At 41.8% G+C, this 22962-nt stretch overlaps 1 protein-coding gene across 2 annotated transcripts in view; it reads right to left on the reverse strand.

The window, feature by feature from the left end:
• KCNQ5 (potassium voltage-gated channel subfamily Q member 5) overlaps positions 1-22962 on the reverse strand; it is a 1056555-nt gene that overhangs the window by 81460 nt on the left and 952133 nt on the right. For both annotated transcript variants that reach the window (XM_073569339.1, XM_073569340.1), the window contains exon 11: positions 14078-14186. In XM_073569339.1, the coding sequence (XP_073425440.1) occupies positions 14078-14186 (109 nt within the window). The remainder of the gene's footprint in view (positions 1-14077; positions 14187-22962) is intronic.

The raw sequence follows: 22962 nt of genomic DNA on the forward strand, positions 1-22962 counted from the left end.
CCTAACCCAACGTGCAGCTTCATCAAATGACGTGTAGACCATGGAGCAAAGCTCTGGAACAATCCTGTCATTGACCGATATGTCCCAGGGATAAGACAAATGATGAATGAGCCAAAACTTATTTGGCTCCTTCTTAGGCATCACCCAAAGGGAGAAACCACCAAATTCTCAAATGGAAGGTCCCTAAAAGGTCTCGATTTCCGGCCCAAAGCAACTTCCTTACCCAACTTTTTCAAAACAACCTCCCCATATTGCTCCGGCGACTGCAGATTTTTAACCCCTTCCTGAACTGTGACACAGCGTATACGTCATGAAAGTCGGTGCCAATCCGACCCATGACGCATATGCTGCGTCATGACTTCAAAGCCTCCCCTGCCGGTCGGGTGACCGGGGTCACTGAAAGGTCACCCGACCCGCAGATACAGGGGGCTTTGTACTTCACCACAGGGGGCATGGCTTCGCCCCCACATGGCTACGATCGCTCTGATTGACTGTTAAAAGTGAAACAGCCAATCAGAGCGATAGTAATATTTCATCAATGAAAATTGATGAAATATTACAATCCAGCCATGGCCGATGCTGCAGTAGCATCGGCCATGGCTGGAGACCCAGTTCCGACCCCCCCCACGACTCACAGGGCCGATCAGCCCCCGATACCGACTGACGGCGGCAATGTGCCATCGCCGTCATCATTTGCTCCCCTCCCCTTTTTCTCCGCTCCCCCACCTTCCGACCCCCCCCACCCCCCGGTACCTCCGATATCACACTCCGGCTCCCGGTGGAATTAGGGTTCAGGTTGGAATTAGGGTTAGGGTTGGAACTAGGGTTAGGGTTGTAATTATGGTTAGGGTTGGAATTAGGGTTAAGATTAAGGTTAGGGGTGTCCGCTAACGATTGGAGCTAATTTTCCATTCAAAAAGTCAAATGGCGCTCCTTCCCTTATGAGCCCTGCCGCGTGCCCAAACAGTGGTTTATGACCACATATGGGGTACCAGCATACTCAGGACAAACTGGACAACAACTTTTGGGGTCCAATTTATCTTGTTACCCTTGGGAAAATAAAAAATAGTGAGCTAAAAAATCATTTTTGAGGAAAAAAAATGATTTCTTATTTTCATGGCTCTGCGTTTATAAACTTCTGTGAAGCACTTGGGGGTTCAAAGTGCTCACTACACATCTAGATAAGTTCCATAAGGGGTCTAGTTTCCAAAATGGGGTCATTTGTGGGGGTTTCCACTGTTTAGGAACATCAGGGGCTCTGCAAACGTAACATGACTCCCACAGACCATTCCATCAAGTCGGCATTCCAAAATGGCGCTCCTTCCCTTCTGAGCTCTCCCATGCACCCAAACAGTGGTTCCCCCACACATATGGGGTATCAATGTACTCAGGACAAATTGCACAACAATTTTTGTGGTCCAATTTCTTCTGTTAGCCTTGTGAAAATAAAAAATAGTGGGCTAAAAAATCATTTTTGAGCAAAAAAATGATTATTTTCACTGCTCTGCGCTATAAATTTCTGTGAAGCACTTGTGGGGTCAAAGTGCGCACTACACATCTAGATAAGTTCCTTGGGTGGTCTAGTTTCCAAAATGGGGTCACTTGTGGGGGAGCTCCAATGTTTAGGCACACAGGGGCTCTCCAAACGCGACATGGTGTCCGCTAACGATTGAAGCTAATTTTCCATTCAAAAAGTCAAATGCCGCTCCTCCCTTCCGGGCCCTGCCGTGCTCCCAAACAGTGGTTTATGACCACATATGAGGTATCGTTCTACTCAGGAAAAATTGCCCAACAAATTTTAGGATCTATTTTATCCTGTTGCCCATGTGAAAATGAAAAAACTGAGGCTAAAAGAAATTTTGTGAAAAAAAGTGCTTTTTTTTTTTTTACGGATCGATTTGTGAAGCACCTAGGGGTTTAAAATGCTCACTATGCACCTAGATAAGTTACTTAGAAGGTCTAGTTTCCAAAATGGGGTCACTTGTGGGCGAGCTCCAATGTTTAGGCACACAGGGGCTCTCCAAACGCGACATGGCAACCGCTAAATATTCTAGCATATTTTCCATTCAAAAAGCCAAATGGCGCTCCTTCCCTTCTGAGCCCTGCCGTGTGCCCAAACAGTGGTTTATGACCACATATGAGGTATCGTTGTACTCAGGAGAAATTGCCCAACAAATTTTAGGGTCCATTTTATCCTGTTACCCACGTGAAAATGAAAAAAATTGATTCTAAAAGAAAATTTTTGTTGGAAAAATTAAAATGTCTATTTTTTCCTTCCACGTTGCTTTAGTTCCTGTGAAGCACCTGAAGGGTTAATAAACTTCTTGAATGTGGTTTTGAGTACCTTGAGGGGTGCGGTTTTTAGAATGGTGTCACTTTTGGGTATTTTCTGCCATATAGACCCCTCAAAATGACTTCAAATGTGAGGTGGTCTCTAAAAAAACTGGTCAACTTTTAACCCTTGTAACTTCCTAACAAAAAAAAATTTGTTTGCAAAATTGTGCTGGTGTAAAGTAGGCATGTGGGAAATGTTATTTATTAACTATTTTATGTCACATCACTCTCTGGTTTAACAGAATAAAAATCCAAAATTTGAAAATTTTCAAAATTTTCACCAAATTTCCATTTTTTTCACAAATAAACGCAAAAATTATCGACCTAAATTTACCACTAACATGAAGTCCAATATGTCATGAAAAAACAATCTCAGAATCGCTAGGATCCGTTGCAGCGTTCCTGAGTTATTACCTCATAAAGGGACACTGGTCAGAATTGCAAAAAATGGCCAGGTCATTAAGGTCAAAATAGGCTGGGTCATGAAGGGGTTAAGAACCCGGGGGATATGAAACAGCGGAGTGAAAATCACAAAATGGTCCTCAAAACCTGACAACAGCAATTCTGCCTTGCCTCTGTCCGGATGTCTATTTAGATAGGGGACCATCTCTATTAGCCTCACTGGTGTCTCTCCCTTGGGTATTATTGCTCCCTTGCTTTAATTTGTTTTTCTTAAAACATCTGCTGGCCCCGTGGGAGGAACACTGCAATGCGAGCAGAGATGCTTGAATTTACATCTGGCTCCAAACTTACACTGGCTATCATTGAACTGCCAGCATAAGCCTGGCTTTTGCACACCCAATTGACCCGATTGTCCTGCATTCCCTTGCGTACTGGATTGATTATTGTATTGGCCGGCGCCCCCGACCCCCTCGTGAAAGGAATGACCGAACCTAGTGGGAGCCATAACACGTAACCAAAGGTCTATGTCTATTTGATCCCACCAAATCGCAGGCCTAACCGCTTTCCTCTGCTGGAACTACTCATCATATCGGAGCGGTGGTTGCTCCCCATAAATCCTATGGGCCTCACCAATGCAGTTCTCCGGCTCCTTCTCACCTATAACACTTGCCAGAATGGCGAAAGCTTGAAGCCAATTGACAAATGTTTGAGGGATCTGGCGCCACCAGCGCTTTTCCTCATCCTCCTTCTTACTATCATCCTTCTTTCTTTAATCCAAATTGAACTTTTCAAGTGTAAGCAGGGAAAAAAAATCTCCATATATTCATCCTTCTAGATCTTTTCCCTAACGTTTTTAAGATGAGCCCCCAACGGACCCTCAAAACACATATACACCTCCACATGTGCCTTTTCATCCAAATGGATCCTACACTCCTTCTCTTTTTCCATCTGCACCAACACAGAAACAGGATCAGAAAACCTACCCGACACCTCTGACACCCTACCCGGCAAACCGTACCCACTAAACTGCGGACCAACCCACGCCGCTAAATGCCCAGGTGCTGCCGCTCCCACTTCCAAATGGGTGAGCAAATCTCTTACATTTACTAGAATATACCTAACCCCCTCACTAGCCAAATCTGACCGAACACTGACCCCGTGACCTACGCCTCCTGACTCAACTACCTGACTTCCACCCAACCCGGGAGACATCAGAATCTGAGGAAACAGACAAGACATGGAGTCATACAAACCGGGCTGCGAGGGAGCTGTGACCCCTCCAGCTGGAAATCTAGATTCCCAATGTCCGTCCACTGCACTGATCCGTCCCAATGGACCCTCAGGTGCCTGAGGTCCAAGCCCGGTGTACACGTAGATGCCGATGCCAAAGTCCTTGGAAGCAACACCACGCTGGGAAGGGCCGGTCGGGATACTCATCCTGAACCAACAAACTGTGTCTGTGCTGGCGACCCTACAGCCCACTGTCTGATCTTCTCCTTAGCAGCAGTGGGGGCAGCCACCGAAGGTAATCTGTTATGAATAGGTCACCGAGGAGGATGGCAGGAACAGGCTAAGCCACCAGAAGACCAGAGAGGTTGGTAACTAAGCGGATTGCAGACCCCTGATCCTATCTGCACAACTAGCAGTAGCCGTGGAGCGTTCCTACGATGCCCTAGACGCTTTGTCACAGCCGGAGGACTAACTAAGCCTAAAGACAGAAAGATGAAATCTAAACTTTTAATCTAAAATTTTAATGTTTTGTTCCTTTGTCAAAGGAATTATTAAATATATTCTTTTAAAAAAGATAGATAACGTTGTTGCCCAATGAGTCATTAGAACTCCAGTTCTGCCAGTGAACTATTTTCACTAATTTGGGCTAATTTGGACTAATATTATAGGGTAATCTTGGAAAGATAAATATGCACCAGATCCAATTTAAATGTGACTTTAATGTTGGCGCAAATAAGTTGGGCCAAATTTGGACACCATAGATATGTGCAATCTCAAGCCTATTTAACCCCTATTTAACCCCTTTCTGACATCAGACATAATAATCTGTGCATATGACCTGGGCCTATTTGACCATGGATGGGTGGTGTGTGGGCGATCGCCACTGGGTGTCAGCTGTTTCTGACAGCTGACACCCAGCACTAAGTGCCAGTAGTGGTCACAGACCATTCTCGACACTTTAACCCCCCGAAATGACAGCCCCTCTGCCTTTGGATCAGAGACCCAGCAGCATGACGTGGGGTCTCGATCATTGCCATGGTGACTGGATGTCATCATGATGACATCTGGGTCACCAGAGCTTGTAAACATGCTGATCATGCGCAAGCTTCTCTGCAAGTGTAGAGCTGTCAGTTTCTACAGCATGGGGATGCTGCTGCATCTCCATGCTATACAAGCGATCAGCCTGCAAAAAAATGATTGTCCCATAGTGGGCCAAAGAAAAAAAGTTAAAAAAGTAAAACATTTTTTAAAACTAATTGTAAAAATATATATACTGTATGCATTGTGGTGTAGTGACCACTGTGTCCGCTAGGGGGCACTGTGTGGGTGTCCCAGGAGGAACGGATAGCCTTGTCCAGAGTGGTAACAGGAGCAGGGTGCTAAAGGATCGTTATTTATATCAAGGTGGGTGGCCTTGGGATGGAGGCTTGCTTATTTGCTGATCAGCAGTGATACTGCTGAGGTGCTGTTTCAATGTGTTTGGGAAGTCTCCAGGTAACTGGTGAGACGGGCAGGACTAGTTACCTACAAACCCACCCAGGGGGTGTGTTTAAGAACGCTATTGTAAAGTGTGTATGAGTGGTTGAAGGACCTGTGATGAGGTCATAACCTTGTGACCCGGTGGGCGTGGCTACGGACCATATAAGGTGGCCAGGGTAGGTCACATGGAGTGAATGCTGGGACCTGGTTGGTCCGTTTTGGAAGGTCCCGTCTGAGAGAGATGGGGCTGTCTTCCGGACAGCAAGTGAACGTTGTGCTAATGGCTGCAAGTGCCTGATAGTTCCCTGGAGGGAATGAATGTCTGTAGTATGGAGAAGCAGCCATGAGGTAAACCCTGAGAAGGGATATATCTGTGAGGCTGAAGAGCCTGCATATGGAACATTGCAAAACCTGTGTGACCACAGGGATAACAGAGTGAAGCTCTGTCATGGATGCTATGCTGTTTTCTATTGCTTTGATGGTTTATGATGCATGAATAAACCGCATGGACTGAGATTGTTTTATGGAAAACCCGTGCCGGATCTGATTATTTGGCTGCCAAGTGAGTATCCCCTACCCGAATTACAGCGCTACCTTACAGTATATAAAAAAAATAAAAAATAATAATACAAATTCAAAAGATATTGTATCTACAAATAAATATTTGAATGAAAAAAATATAAACAATAAAAGTACACATAATTGGTATCACCACGTCTGCAACGACTCGACCTCTAAAACTTCCGGACAGCAAGTGATCGCTGTGCTAATGGCTGCAAGTGCCTGATAGTTCCCTGGAGGGAATGAATGTCTGTAGTATGGAGAAGCAGCCATGAGGTAAACCCTGAGAAGGGATATATCTGTGAGGCTGAAGAGCCTGCGTATGGAACATTGCAAAACCTGTGTGACCACAGGGATAACAGAGTGAAGCTCTGTCATGGATGCTATGCTGTTTTCTATTGCTTTGATGGTTTATGATGCATGAATAAACCGCATGGACTGAGATTGTTTTATGGAAAACCCGTGCCGGATCTGATTATTTGGCTGCCAAGTGAGTATCCCCTACCCGAATTACAGCGCTACCTTACAGTATATAAAAAAAATAAAAAATAATAATACAAATTCAAAAGATATTGTATCTACAAATAAATATTTGAATGAAAAAAATATAAACAATAAAAGTACACATAATTGGTATCACCACGTCTGCAACGACTCGACCTCTAAAACTTCCGGACAGCAAGTGATCGCTGTGCTAATGGCTGCAAGTGCCTGATAGTTCCCTGGAGGGAATGAATGTCTGTAGTATGGAGAAGCAGCCATGAGGTAAACCCTGAGAAGGGATATATCTGTGAGGCTGAAGAGCCTGCGTATGGAACATTGCAAAACCTGTGTGACCACAGGGATAACAGAGTGAAGCTCTGTCATGGATGCTATGCTGTTTTCTATTGCTTTGATGGTTTATGATGCATGAATAAACCGCATGGACTGAGATTGTTTTATGGAAAACCCGTGCCGGATCTGATTATTTGGCTGCCAAGTGAGTATCCCCTACCCGAATTACAGCGCTACCTTACAGTATATAAAAAAAATAAAAAATAATAATACAAATTCAAAAGATATTGTATCTACAAATAAATATTTGAATGAAAAAAATATAAACAATAAAAGTACACATAATTGGTATCACCACGTCTGCAACGACTCGACCTCTAAAACTGTCCTGCTAGTTAACCCCTTTAGTGAACACCATAAAAATATAAATAAAAAACAAGGCAAAAAACAATGCTTTATCATCATACCGCTGAACAAAAAGTGGAATAAAACACAATAAAAAAGACAGATATAAACAAACATGGTACTGCTGAAAACATCATCTTGTCCCGCAAAAAACAAGCCGAATTACAGCTCCATCAGCGAAATAAAAAAATAAGAGCTCTCAGAATAAAGGGATGCAAAAATAATTATTTTTTCTATAAAAGTTTTTATTGTGTAAATGTGCCCAAACTTAAAAAAAATATAAATGAGGTATCGCTGTAATCGTACTGACCCGTAGAGTAAAACTGCGGTGTCAATTTTACCACACGCGGAATGGCATAAACTTCCCCCAAAAAGATATTCCTGAATTGCTAGATTTTTGTCATTCTGCCTTCCAAAAATCGGAATAGAAAGCAATCAAAAATGTCATGTGCCTGAAAATGGTACTACTAAAAACGTCAACTTGCCCCGCAAAAAACAAGCCATAACATGATTCTGTCGACTGAAATATGGAAAAATTATAGCTCTCAAAATGTGGTGATGCAAAAACTATTTTTTGCAATAAAAAGTGTCTATTAGTGTGTGACAATAGCCAAACATAAAACTCAATATAAATCTGGTATCGCTGTAATCATACCGACCTGAAGAATAACATTGCCTAATCACTTATACCGCATGAGGAACGGTGTAAAAAAATAAATAAAGCCAATTCTACACCTATTGTTCATTTTTTCATTCTGCCTCCCAAAGATCGCAGTAAGGCTCGGCGCTCGTTTATCCTGCGTTGAGCTCTTACACTTGGGTTTCCGTGTAAATCTCTGAAATACATAATTCAGACAGAAAACTCTGACAGAAGATTCCCTATAATGAGGAAGATGGAGGCACTGTGGACACCGCCGGCGGTGTCCATCTTTTTAGGATTGCATGAAAGTGCCGTTGGCCACAGTTTTGTGCACTTCTGAAAAGGACACCACTAAAAAGAGGCCAGACGGAGTCGAGAGTAACTCTGCTGCCTCATTATAGTCAATGGATTCCTCGGGGGATTCATCTGAATCACGTCACTCAGAGATTTGGATGGAAACCACAAAGGAAGTGCTCAGCGCAGAGCGACAGATAAATGTGATCCCAAACGTTATGTAAAATGTTCCCAATAAAACCTTAAATTCAGTCCACAAAAAAAGCAAGTCCTCACTCAGGTTTGTCATCTGTTAATGGAAATATAGGGGGCTTGCACGTTGCTGGTAGTTCAAAGGAAAAGCAAAATGGCTCCTTACCCACCAAAATAAATTCAGCAAATTCTGTGCTCCCAAATTCAAATGCCCCCTCCCTTCTGAGCCCCACAGTGTACTTAAACTACATATAGCGTCCACATTTGGCATTTTTGAAGCCCACCTATCTTAACGGGTGCATGTGTTCAGAAGCACAGACTGAGCTTAACGTATTGGTGACTGCATTCTAATGGTCAGTACAGCGTACTGGTCACTACAGCGGCTGTTTGCAATTTTCACTTGGCAACATTCATTGCTGCTTGTTTCTAAACAATACCCTTGGAGTAAAAATCAGCACTACACCTGTAGATAAATTCGCAAAGGTGTATAATTTCCAAAATGGGGTCACTTGAGGGGGGATTCTTCTCTTATAGCAATTAGGGGCTCTGTATATGGAGTCCGCAAACTCTTCTAGGAAAATCTGCACTCCAGGAGGCAAATAGCGCTCCATTCCTCCTGAGTCTCTCAGTATGGCTAAGTAGTACTGTACAGCCACATATGCGACGTTCAGTAGCAATTGTGGGACAAATTTTTGTTCCATTTTTTACCCACTTCATGTGTGAAAATGTAAAATCTGGGGCTAAAACTAAATTTTGATGGTAAAAATGTAGTTATTTTTTCTTCACTGCTCAATTATATAAAATTATGTGACACACACATGGTGTAAATATGATCACTGCATCCTTACATTAATTCATTGAGAGGAGAAGTTTGTAAAATGGGGTCACTTATGGGGGGTTCTGCTGTTCTGGCACCTCATGGGCTGTCCCAGTGTGTCATGGGTCCAGCAAACCATAAATGTAAAATCTGGCACTGTGCCTGAAAAATATTTCCCGATTGCATGTAGAGTATTGGTGCACTCAGGAAAAAATGGACCTCAGTTTGTTGTAAAAAAAATTCCTGGTAGCTGTTAGAAAAATCAAAAACTTGGTGCTAAAACAACATTTTTGTGAAGAAAATGTGATTTTATTATTTTTGCGGCTCAACTTTATAAAGTTCTGTGAAAAACCTGGGGGTTCACAGTGCTTGCCATGCATCTAAATACATTCTTTAAGGGGTCTATTTTCCAAAATGGGGTCACTTGTGGGGGGTTTCCACTGTTTAGGCACATCAGGAGCTCTCCAAATGGGAGATGATGTCCGCTAATGATTCCAGGAAATTTTACATTCAAAAAATAAAATGACGCTCCTTACCTTCCAAGCCTTGTGCCCAAAAAGTAGTTTTCTTCCTCATATTAGGTATCGACATACTCAGGAGAAATTGCACAACAAATTGTATGGTGCAATTTTTCCTGTTACCCTTATGAAAATGCAATATTTTGTGCTGACAACATATTTGTGGAGAAAATTTGATTTTTTTTATTTATACATCTCAATGTTATAAACTTCTGTAAAGCACCTGAGGGATTAATATGCTCATCTAGATCAGTTCCGTGAGGGGTCTAGTTTCCAAAATGGTGTCACTTATGGGGGATTTTCACTGTTTAGGCATATTAGAGGCTCTCCAAATATGACGTGGCATTTGCCAATTGTTCATGCAAATTTTGCATTCAAAAAGTCAAATGGCGCTCCTTCTCTTCCGAGCGCTGCCATACGCACAAATAGTGGATTTCTCTCTCATTTAGGGTATCGGCATGCTCAGGAGAAATTACACAACAGATTTTGGGGTCTATTTTTTCCTGCTACCCTTGTCAAAATAAAAAAAACTGGATCTGAAGTAAACTTTTTGTGAAAAAAATTAAATGTTAGGTTTTTTTCAAAAAATTCCTTTGAAGCACCTGATGGGTTAATAAACTTCTTGAATGTGGTTTTGAGCACCTTGAGGGGTGCAGTTTTAAAATGGTGTCACTTTTGGGCGTTTTCTGTTATATTGACCCCCCAAACTCACTTCAAATGTGAGGTGGTCCCTAAAAAAATGGTTTTGTAAATTTTGTTGGAAAAATGAAAAATCGCTGGTCAACTTTCATCCTTTATAACTTCCTAACAAAAAAAAGTTGGTTCCAAAATTGAGCTGATGTAAAGTAGACATGTGGGAAATGTCACTTATTAAGTATTTTGTGTGACATGTCTCTGTCATTTAAGGGCTTGAAAATTAAAAATGTGAAAATTTTGATATTTTCGCCACATTTCTGTTTTTTTCACTAATAAGCGCAAGTCATATCAAAGAAATTTTACCACTATCATCAAGGGCAACATGTCATGAAAAAACAGCCTCAGAATCACTGGGATCTGTTGAAAGCTTTCCAAAGTTGTTATCTGACAGTGGTCAGAATTGCAAAAATTGGCCCGGTCATTAACATGCAAACCACACTCGGACGTAATGGGGTTAATTGGGGCATTAATCCTAATAAATATGCTATTATTCGTCTTGGTCCAAAAAAAACACTTATTATCATCGTACATCATGAATGCATTTTGGCTTGTGATTCCAGGTACAAAATACACTCGTACAGTGCGTCATATTACTGCGTTGTTCTGCGTGTGACGTTGTTCCACAGTTTGTGTTATCCTCTAGGAGCTCAGTTCATGTGCACCCTGGAAGCTCCTGCGCTTATGAGTACCATTCATTTCAAAACCATAATCATGCATTCACAGCTATAATGTATGGTGAAATGTAATGTAAGGGAATGTTTCCACGGTCCGTAATGGCAGTGCTTTGGACATAGCTCCGCCCAAAGTGCTGCCCCCTTTTGTACGCGTGGTGATTCCGCATGTGTTCATTGAACACATGCGGAATCACAGCATCCTATACATAGGACCGTGATATTTATCTTGCGGAGACTGAGCATCTCCGCAAGAAAAATAGACATGCTGCGGTCTATAAAGACGCGACGCATTTGCGTATATGCAGGTCTGCCACCTGCGTCTTTGAACGCATAGTTGAGATGGGATTTCATAAAATCCCCTCCACTATGCTGTAACATCTGGCCACTGCGGATAGGATGCTGCAGCTGTACACAGCGTCCAATCTGCAGCAAATACTGAGTGTGGAAACATACCCTAATAGTGCATCCAGACATGTGTGAAAATTGTGCAATATGATTTAAAAATGTTGCAAAATATTAACATGTCTTTGTCTAGGTACAGAACTCCTTTTCAGTTAAAATATAATTTTTTGCTATAATGGCTGATAACATCTCTATACTAAATGTGGAAAGGTGTTAAAAAGGTTGTTTACTACTATAAAAGCCCTTGGAAAAAGGAAATTTGTCACCAGATTTTTGCTACCCAACTGAGAGCAGCAGAATGTAAGGGCTGAGACACTGATTCCAGCGACGTATCACTTACTGGTCTGCTTGCTTCAGTTATGATAAAATCACAGTTTAATCTCCTGCAGATAATCCAGATGTTTGAATGTCGAGCTCTGTATAACTGACCACACCACTGATGGATAGCTTTCTGTATACACTGTGCATAGGCAAAAAGTTGTGGAGTGGGGATATATAGAGCTCATAAATCTGCAGGACTACATGGCAGCAGGTTTACTAGTCCTCTAGTTATAATCTCCTGCTGATAAAAAGTGAGATTGTTTAGAGCTCATTCTTTATTCAAGGCAGTGTTCTCCGGCAAAATTGTAAGTGAGCCCTCTCCCGTGTATTAAAAGCAATCCCACACATAAATGTTTTCTGGATGCTTTAATGAGATAAGTGGATCTTTTGAAATTCGCTGATTTCACCAAAATTTCCCCAAAAATGTGATTTGCAGCAAAAAAACTCTCTCATATCTCATTACTGGAAAGCTTATATTTGCTTGTTAAATACATGTGAGAGAAAGGAGAGAACCTCGCTGACCATAAGCCCTTACACTTTACAGCCGATAGACAGGACCCCACTGACCATAAGAGCTTGCGCTCTACAGGTGAGAGAGGACCCCGCTGACCATATACTCTTCTGAAAAGAGAGACCCAGTGACTGTAGATGGAAAACGACTTTTCCATACAATTGAACCCTGCTGGGAACCGCTGAGCAGTGATGGCCCAGCTACTTACCATCACTGCACAAGGTATGATAATTTGTAAGATGTCAAAACTAAAGGGCATTATGTGAAAGCCTGTGTCGAATGACACTTTCCTGCCTTCAGCCAATGTGAGAAAATAGTGCTGGGCAAGGTTTTTTTTTTTTTAGAACTGCAAATCGAATCTCAAAATGTTTGAATTCCCTTGGAATGGATTTCAGGAAATTCGATTCCGCTGATCTATCCGCTCATCTCTAATGAATTGAGTCTTGTGCCCTGCCAACAGTAAAAGCATCATAAGACCATTAATGTGTGTTTTTATTTTTCATCCAGGGTAGTGGGCTCACTTACCATTCTGCCTAAGAACACTGCCATGAATAAAGAATGGTAACTAAACATCCTCCAAGAGCAACTTCTCCCAACGATCAGGAACAATTTAATGGTGACCAATGCTTTTCCCAGCATGATGGAGAACCATGTCACAAGGCAAAAGTGATAACTGAGTGGCTCAGTGAACAAACATTGACACTTTGAGTCCATGGCCAGGAAACTCACCAGATCTCAATCCCATTGAGAACCTGTGGTCAATGAGTCCTGAAAAAGCGAGTGGACAAACAAAATCACAGAACTTCTAATAAACTCCAAGTGATGATTATAGAAGAATGTGTTGTTTCAGTCATGATTTTCCCCAGAATCTGATGCCCAGCTGCCAGGATGAATCCCAGAAGATTTGATAATTAAGGGTCATCACTATGAATATTGAGTCTTTATATAAACTTTATGTATTTGTCAAAAAAAGTATAAAAGTTTATGAAATGCTAATAATTGTACTTCAGTAACCATAGAAACATCCAACTTAGGCTATGTGCCTACGTTGCAGATTATCCTTGGGAATTTTCTGCACAGAACCCGCTTGTCTTTGCAGAAAACGCAGGGCAAAACGCTTGTGGATTTCATGCGGATTGTAATGCATTTTTGCTGTGCGGATTTGTTAGGTGGAATTTTCTCCCTTGTGTTTCTGGAATAGAGAGAGAGAACACTGCTGCGGATCCGCAAAAAGAATTGACATGCTGAGGAAAAAAACCCGCTGCAAATCTGAGCGGATTTTTCCGCAGCATGTGAACAGCAATTCTTAATTTATCATTCACTAACATTAACTGTACACTACAATGCAGATTTGATGCAATTCCGCGGGTCCAAAAACGCTGCGGATCCCCATCAAAATCTGCATCGTGTGCACGTAACCTAAAAGATCTAAAACACTAAAGCAGCAAACTTTGTAAAGCTAAAATTTGGGTCAGACTCAAAACGTTTGGCTAGTATTATACAGTTAGGTCTGTTACTCTAACAGCTGAAAGCTAGGTGGCAGCCAATAATCATATCTACTAATACAAGGGTTACTGCTATATCCAATTATTGGATGACAAGGAAACAGCAATGGCATAGTGTCACAGCGTCATGCTTTAACAGCATTGTGTCATGTCTATTAATCCACTACAAAAAAAGTTGCTCACCTACCCTAATGTGAGTTTACCTCTCATTTACTAACGTTTTTGCATGAGCTGGTATATTGTTATCATTTAGGAAGGAAAATACCATATTCTTGGGTATTAGAAATGTAACTTAACTGCAAATCTTGTATTTTTTACTTGCCTGATTGCTCGGATGACTGTTTTTAGAGCTGGGGTTAGATCCTCTACTGATACATCGCAGTGACACCCTTTGTCATCGTGTACTTCCTCTGTTCCAAGATTTACGTCAGCTGAAAAGATAAAAATCAGATGCATCTAAGATGATATTCACGGGAATTCAAATCTACAGCCTTTTAAGGATAAGGCTGAAATAGGCATGTTTGGTATTGGATTCAGTTGTTCATAGTGCCCTCTTAAATACATGCTGCTAACTAGAAAACATTGATATTTTGCTGATCTGTAAAGGCCCCATCCAGCGTCGGACTGGAACACCTTAGGCCCACCAGAAAAAAATCATTCTTGGGGCCCACTATGTAGCTACATAGAAATAAATACATGACCACCAATTGTGTGGTAAAACACACTAATATCAGGGTATAATATAAGGTAGAACAAATCTTAATTATGTAGCAGGAGTTGGGGTAATCTCCCTCATAGACTATAAAGCAGCCCCCTCATATAGTATAATGCAGCCTCCTCATAGAATATAATGTAGCCCCCTCATAGAATATAATGCAGCCCCCTCTTAGAATATAATGTAGCCCCCTCATAGAATATAATGCTGCCTGTTATGAATAGGTCACCAAGGAGGAAAGCGCAAAAGGCTGTGCCACCAGAACACCAGATAGGTTGGTCACTCAGCGGATTGCAGACCCCTGATCTTAACAACACAACTAGCAGTAGCCGTGGAGCATTCCTACGATGCCCTAGACGCTTCGTCACAGCCGGAGGACAAACTAAGCCTAAAGACAGAAAGGTGAAATCTAAACTGCCCCGGAGCATATCCGCAAAGGAAAAGACAGCCCCCAAACATATATTGTTGGTGAGACAAGATGAAACACAGACACAGACAGAAAATAGACTGAGCAAATGATGGGGCCCACACTGACTAGATAGGACAGGACAGAAAAGGTACTGTCTGCAATCACGCAAAAACCCTAAAAATTCCAACACGACTGAAGCACAAAAATACTGAGGTTAGCACAACCTCGCCCCCACTACGTCAGCACTCAGGTGTGAACCGGCGGCTAGCAACAGGCTAATACAGCAGGGGACTGAGCAAACAAACACAAGATACAAAAATACAGGGCAGCAGCCAGCAGCCCCAGGGGGAGCCAGCTGACTCCTGACAGCAAGGCAAAATCAGATGCAAAGGATTTAGCAAATGACACTTAGCTGGAAAATTAATTTAATATAACCGATACTATGGGTAATCAACAATTTCCATAGTCCCCAAAGGGGATGGGCCACTCTAAACATACTACAAGATTCACACATGGGAAGAGCATGCTGCCCAATGTAAATGAACATCAGAAAGAATTAGATTAAAAAATCCTTTTATTAAACATCACATAAAACCACAAAATCATAATAATAGTAAATGAAGTAATCAGTGTTTGGGAAAACAAAAAACAGATTCCCCAGAACTAATTCAAAGCCTAGGCACAAACAAAGTGCACCATCAGGGAAATTCCCAAAAAGAAGGAGGGCAGTAGAGTGCCCATATCATATCATCAACCCATGCATACAAGCACAAATCTCTATGAATCACGTAAATATCCAAGATATATATGTATATCCAAATACAGAGTAAAGAGACTACTAGTGAGACAGCACTGTGGCTAGCATGCATGGAGACGCCCACCTGTGGGGCTATACCTTCTTATCTGAATAAAGTGACAGTGCAAATCAAATACCCATATGGGTAAGCACGATGGAAAATGCAGGATCAGGCAGGAGAAAGATATCCTCACTATGTACAGACAGGAGTATCACCGGCAGCCACTGAGAGAAGCTTGCTCGCTTATGTACTCCCAGTCACTACCTCCACTTCTCCAATCATCCTCTGCAGCTGTTGGATTAACATCCCGTTGACCATCTCCACTACCAGCAGTATCCACCAGAGGGAGCCCTGCCACAAAAGTCGGATTAAGAGAGTTCACAACAGCTGCCCCTTTCGTAGGGTATAATGCTGCCCCTCTCATAGGGTATAATGCTATATATATAGATAGATAGCTAGATAGATAGATATGGGATAAATAGAGATATCTATGGATAGATAGATATATAGATACATAGAAGATAGATAATGAATAAATAGATAGAGATAGATAGCTATAGATAAGCCCTCTCCTTTGACAACATGCTCAATGACATGGATATCATTCCAAGACCCTCCTCAGTGGACCTAAAGCTCCGTCTACCTCTTTAGGGGGACATATAGTACATGGATATTACAGCTATGGCTGGTTCTCAGCCCCTAATCTATTTGATCAGAAGCCATCTATATATATATCCTCACCATCCAATTGTCCACTATCATGTGAAGGTTCTTGTGCCAAATTACCACAATTTCTAAATCGGACATATTTAACCTGTATCTATTCCAGGGAAAGCTGGGTAACATCCAACATTGCCACACAGCTTTAACAAATAGATAAAATAGCAAATCAATTATCTAAACGGTCAAAAATAAGAAACTGTGTCTTTGTTGCTACTAGCAACCAATCAGACCTCAGCTTTAATTTTGTAAACTGCTCTGGTAAAACGAAAGCTGCGCTGTGATTGGCTGCTATGGACACCAAAAAAACAGCTTTTCTTTTAGAGACAGCTTTGATAACTAAGGCTATTCCTGTCGGCTCCACGGAAAGCTGGGTTGTAGACATTACGCTTTTAGCAGAATGCTGGATTGCAAAACTTTAGCCCCCCAAAAAATATATTTAGGAATATTATTCATCTTGATTCCCAGAGAGGACTGAGGTCCAGTACAGGAACGTTTTAGGGGGCGTCAACCAGCTTTCCCATATTACTGTAAAGCGAAAGCAATGTGAGGTGCGCTGTGCTAAATTATCAGTGTGTGTGTATATACTGTATATATATTATATATACTGCTCATAAAAATAAAGGGAACCCTTAAACATAGGATCCTATGTTGAAGTGCTCCCCTTATTTTTTTTAGCTATATATATATATATATATATATTTTTAGGTCTGTTTCACACATCCGTTATTCTGCTCAGTTGAAATCCGCTAAAATGGCGGAAAATGGATCCGCAGGTGGATTTAAAAAAAAGGGTGGCACCGGACCGTTGCTTTGACGGATCCATGTAAGGTAGAATGAGAGAGATAGATAGAGAGAGAGAGAGATTTTTTCAGCCGCCAGAATCGGGTTTAGGGTTAAATTTCTGCCAAAGGTAATTCTTCCGGGCATGCGCAGTGAAAAAAATCCGGCCAGCCAAAAAACGTTTCATGGTCCAACCAGTCATGTCAGCGGACGCCAAAATTTTGGCGGATCCGTAAAAAAATGGATCCAACTGATGACCATCCGTCAAGATCCTATGTTTAAGTGCTCCCCTTATTATTTTTTAGCTATATATATATATATTAGATTGCATGCCTCCCAGATACAGATCTGGTACAGATGTGATTTGCAAATGCTGAATCACAAATAAACATATATATTTTTAATAGTGGAGGTGTTTCCACTCAGCTTTTCCAAATAGCTGAATGTCAAAGCTATTCATCCAGTGATGCAGCAAACACTTTTATACGAGTGGTCAGAATAAATGGTATGGGGGTGTGTGATATGTAAAATGAGCAATACTACTAATCACCCTGCTTTACCAGTTTTCTGCAAAGATCTAAAATGTCCAGTGATAAATGGGAATTTGTTTAATCTGCAGGCCGGCTCCACTGCTTGCTCGCCAGTCTGCAGGCCGGCTCCACTGCTTGCTCTCTCTCATAGCGGCTTACTTGGCTGGGGGGCGGGGCCCCTGGGGGAGTGGAAACCGAAAGTGAAATGATATTCACTGCTTCCCATGCCCATGTGGGCGTGGGAAGCAGTGAATATTCATTTCTCTTTAGCAGTGGGGACAGGGGCTCCTGCCTCCTGTCACCTGCTGCTCCACTGGCAGGGGCCCCCATAGGAGCTGCTTGGTGTGCTGCTATTAGTGACACACCACTGGCTGGGGGCCCCTGGAGCAGCGGGGGCCCTAGGCAACTGCTGGCCCTGTATGCCAGCAGGTGCCAGGGCCCACTGGAGAATCCTCCGGCTCTCCGGTGGGCCAGTCCGACGCTGGCCCCGTCACACATAAAGATGCACCAGCGATCCCGACAACGATACGACCTGAGGACGCTGGCCTCTAAGGTAAATATCGGGTTATTGAGCGGCGCACTTAGTTACCCGATGTGTACCTTAGAAACCTGCATGCTCTCGCGGGGAGCTGCCAGCACGCAGGTTTCTAAGGTACACATCGGGTAACTAAGTGACGCACCGCTTAGTAACCTGATATTTACCTTAGAGACCAGCTCCCAGCGCCTGCTTAGAGCGCTGGGAGCCTCGCTGATCGTTGGCTCCCGCTGCCACATGCAGCGATGCATGCTGGCCAGCGATCAAAAAATGGCCCAGGCCGATCGAGCACGATCAGCGATATCCGGCGGGGGGGGGGCGGTCGCTGATCCCTGTCACACACAGCGATCTCGCTGGCGAGATTGCTGTCGCATCACAAAATCAGCGATCTCGCTGTGTGTGACGGGGCCTTAACTCTCAGGACTTATCTTGTCTGATAAATCTTTCTCCTTGGTGAACCCAGTTCAAATGGTAAACAATAATTTCAAAGGACAAACAAGTGCATACATATAACCCTTTAAAAATCTAATATTTAATAAAAAAAAACTTTTTAGCACCTAAATCCCTATAGTTCACAACAAGAAACAAAAAATAAAAACAACTAACAGCAATCAGTTGGATCACACCACTAAGAATAGTCTGTTGGAACAGACCGAAATTGGACTCAAAGAGATAATAAATAAATTCAATCTATACTGCCTCTCCCACTTAAAGCTATATCATTGTTACCATAGAGGGAGACAAGAAAATAAACAGAGAAAAAAGATAATGTATGCTTATCCCAGGTGATACCACATACTGTAGGGTCTACAATTCCCTGAGATATCCTTAAATTGACTGGCAGCGGAGGTTGGCACCCTAGATAACTTGTTTTTTGGCGTCCCTGCTCAACAGAGGCTGACCATAAATATCCCTGTTATATCCGATAGTCCTAAGGGATCCTATACTAGACATAGAGCAACTGTATAATGGGGAGAAAGGGAAAGCTAAAGTATATCAAATAAGATAGAATGTTACTTATTATGATGTTAAGGAGTGGAGATAGGTTCCATGCCTCTGCCTCAACGCATTTCCCCCAAAAAGGTTCATGAGGAAGCCCAATTCATGTGAAGTACAGATTCTCTGATGTTCACAGGTCCATTGTTGTATTCTCATGGTATTCTGGTTTTGGCCGACCCAACAGTAGTTCAACTCACCAACATCTCACATGTGCTTTTTTTATTTTTCTTATAATATTGGTTTCTATACAGTGGGGAAAAAAAGTATTTTCCACCATAATATGCAAATAAAATGAAAAAAAAATAGACAATGTGATTTTCTGGATTTTTTTTTCTCAGTTTGTCACCCATAGTTGAGGTCTACCTATGATGTAAATTACAGACGCCTCTCATCTTTTTAAGTGGTGAAACTTGCACTATTGCTGACTGACTAAATACTTTTTTTCCCCACTGTATCTCTGAGGCTAGTTTCACACTAGCGTTTTTTTGCGCTGCTTTTTTGCGCATGTGTTTTAACCATTTTTTAGCCATTTTTACTTTTAAAACGCATGCGTTTTTAAACGCAGACGTGCGCATGTCCATGCGCCCCCTGACGAAGGCTAAGCCGAAACGCGCGTTGGGGTGGGTTCAGGTCTCAGGGCTTCACCATTATTACATAGGTAAGATCAGCTGTGCTGTGGCGGTTCTATGATTACTATATATACACACTTATCTTTATATGGGACAGCGCATTGCATAAGCTCAGTCTATATAGCGATATATATATTTAATGGATCCTTACTATCTATATGGATTTTGATGTATTTAGTATTCTTTGATGCCCTGTACAAATCTGTACCCTTTTGGTACTTTGTCTATGCACATTTGCACTTTATGTCTCTTCCATGTTTGTGTTCTTTTTTGATGAAATAATAATAAATTTTTGACTTTTACAAAAAAAGTGGGCTTTTTTTTTATCGTAGTTTCTTCTCTATGTGTCAGTTTATATCTAATGTGTATGGAGGCTTAGGTCACTGATTGTTTATCACATTTGTAACTATGGAATCTTGTTATGGTAGTATAAGTTTTGAAAGCATTTTACTAGTAGACAATCAGTACTTAATAAGGCAAAATAACTAAATTTCTCAGTTTACTCACTGTTAGAATTCTTCTGTCAGGCTGTTTGCCCACGTTCAGGTTTTTTCACACTTTTTTCATGTTTTTTCCTGCAAAAACGCTTAAAAATCGCATACATTAATCATCCCATTAACAGAATGCATTCCGCAATTTTTGTGCGCATGCTGCGTTTTTTCCACACAAAAAATGCATCGCAGAAAAAAACGCAGCATGTTCATTAATTTTGCAGAAAATCTTTGGGTTTGCCACTATATTCATTGTATTAGGATGCCCCGGAAAAAAACGCGATAAAAACGCGAAAAAAAATTCGAAAAAAAAGCAGATTTCCTTCGAAGAAGTCCGGTTTTGCTCAGGAAAATTCTGCTTACGTGGGCACATAGCCTTATTGTTCTTGTCACATGCTATATCTGTTTCCCCTCTTATGTGCAGATATGTCACACGAGATGGCTAGTCAATTATGGCCAACTGCAGCGAGGTGTTGACTGTAATTAAGTCACTAAAGAGGACTATGACTATCTTGCCTATTGGTATGACGTGAGCATAAATAGATTTAGCAACAAAATAGTGTCAGCTATCATTATATTGGTTGCCTTCTTTCTGTCCAACAGGTTCCTCAAACTCTACATTAATGGGGTTGTAGAGGACTGAGAGTGTACAGCTTGCAAACATAGAATAATGGACGTTCTCAGGCACTGCTGCTCAGCTCCCATTAAAGTGAAGTGAAGACATTTTCTATTTCAAAGCTGAGTGATATTAGAAATAAATGTGTATTATAAATTTATTTCATGTTAATATAATTTTTTCTTGACATGTTTGCAAATATCAAAATCTTATGTCAGAACCTGGCAACTATGGAGATATGGTATGTTATATAGACATCTCTTTTTTATTCATGTTGAAGCAGTCTGTTGCAGATAGCGTATGTAGGAAGTTCTTCTACTTGTGCCAACTTCTTATTGGCCACCAGGAACATCTCTAGAACTGCCCAGTGTATTATACAGTTTAATGTATAAAACTATTGTTTGCTACGAAACAATACATTTACACAACTTAGATTTTGTAGAAGTGGTGAGGCGATATTTATATCATATTCATTAAGTCACCAGTTCAGCGTTTTATTTTTTGCACCGCTGGAATTTGGTCATGATCGCTCCTTGCGATCGAAACGCGTAGCTTGCTGTCCTCTGTGCATATATGGTGCGGTCTTGGAGCCTGCCTGCTGTAATGTTCTAATTGTTTGAATAAACTTGAAGATTTTTATCCAAGGAGCTGCAACAAAGACTTGTTTTTTCATCACTAGAATGGTGCTACTAATGTAAGTTCCCCGCCTTTAATCTTATATTTACCAGCAGCCATCTTCATCTTTTATCCTTGCCACTCCTGAAGGTCTCCAGCAGTTTGTGACCTGTCTGATAGCTCCAGTGTTTGCTGGAGTGAGCCGTAAGTGACATGCGCAGGAATAGCTACTCTGTAGGGACTCGCAACGGATCAGCAAAAGCGTAGTCACAGACACACTTTGCGCAAGCCATCACTGCTAGGCAAATCCTCATGGGTTGGGAATTGGGATATTCTTCACCCTCTCCTGAAACAACCATTAGCAACCATTGAGAAGAAGCCAGAACCCAACCAGGAAGCACTCACCATACCACTGCACAAGAGAACTGAGTAAACAGCATTGAATTGGATTAGAAGTAGGCCTTAAATAGTCAGCCCAAATCTAAGGATAGCAATCAGGTGATGTATTCCTCCTAGTTTTGTCCAGGCAGCCACTCCCTGCTCACCTGTATAGCAGGGTTCACACATTCCCACCACTGGTTAACACCAAGCAAGGCAGCTTCCTGCATTGTCTGGCAACCGGGAGACACATCATCCCATGTCTCCTGGGCCTCGAAACAAGTGAGAAGCACAGTGTCCCATGTTCCCACATTGCTCACCACTTCCACATATGAGGCACCACCATAAGTAGTTGCACCATCAAAGTGTGCAATATCTCCTCCACCATAGCGGACAGACCGGCGGAACTCTCTGGATCCATAAGAAGTTGATTTAGTGCATCGGCAGATATTCCTAATAGGAAGATCCTTTTCAATGCAAGTGTATGAGAATCTCAGTCTAACTTTTATAGACTTATATTGAAAGTATGTGACCATTACTTCTGACTTCTTTCAGTCAGAAGTTGTGGTAACAAGATGGCAGTGCGGGACTGTAGCAGTGCTCGGAAGAGTTGAAGGTGGGAATAGAATCAGTTACATTAGAATCTTGCATTCGTAGCACCACTCCAATGCTGAAAAAAAACACTGAAGTGGTGCTTTAAAATAATATCCACAGGAAATGCCATAAATGCAAATTCAATGACTCTCAGCTATCAAGTCAATGGGTATTTCATCAGCTCTTACTGATTTACAGTGGCACTCTATATAGAATGTAATGGACAAATAGCAGTGCTACGGTATTTCTGTAACTTGCATAGAAAAGCATGGCTACTAGTGATGAGCGAACATGATTGGGTAAGGTGTTATCCGAGCATGCCCATGTCCTTAACGAGTATTATTGGCATGCTCGAAAAAAATGCTTGAGTTGCTGTGGCTGCATGTCTCATGGCTA

Source organism: Dendrobates tinctorius, unplaced genomic scaffold (genome assembly GCF_039654945.1).
Source record: "Dendrobates tinctorius isolate UK_male_01 unplaced genomic scaffold, ASM3965494v1 ptg000024l, whole genome shotgun sequence".
NCBI classification, from domain to species: domain Eukaryota; kingdom Metazoa; phylum Chordata; class Amphibia; order Anura; family Dendrobatidae; genus Dendrobates; species Dendrobates tinctorius.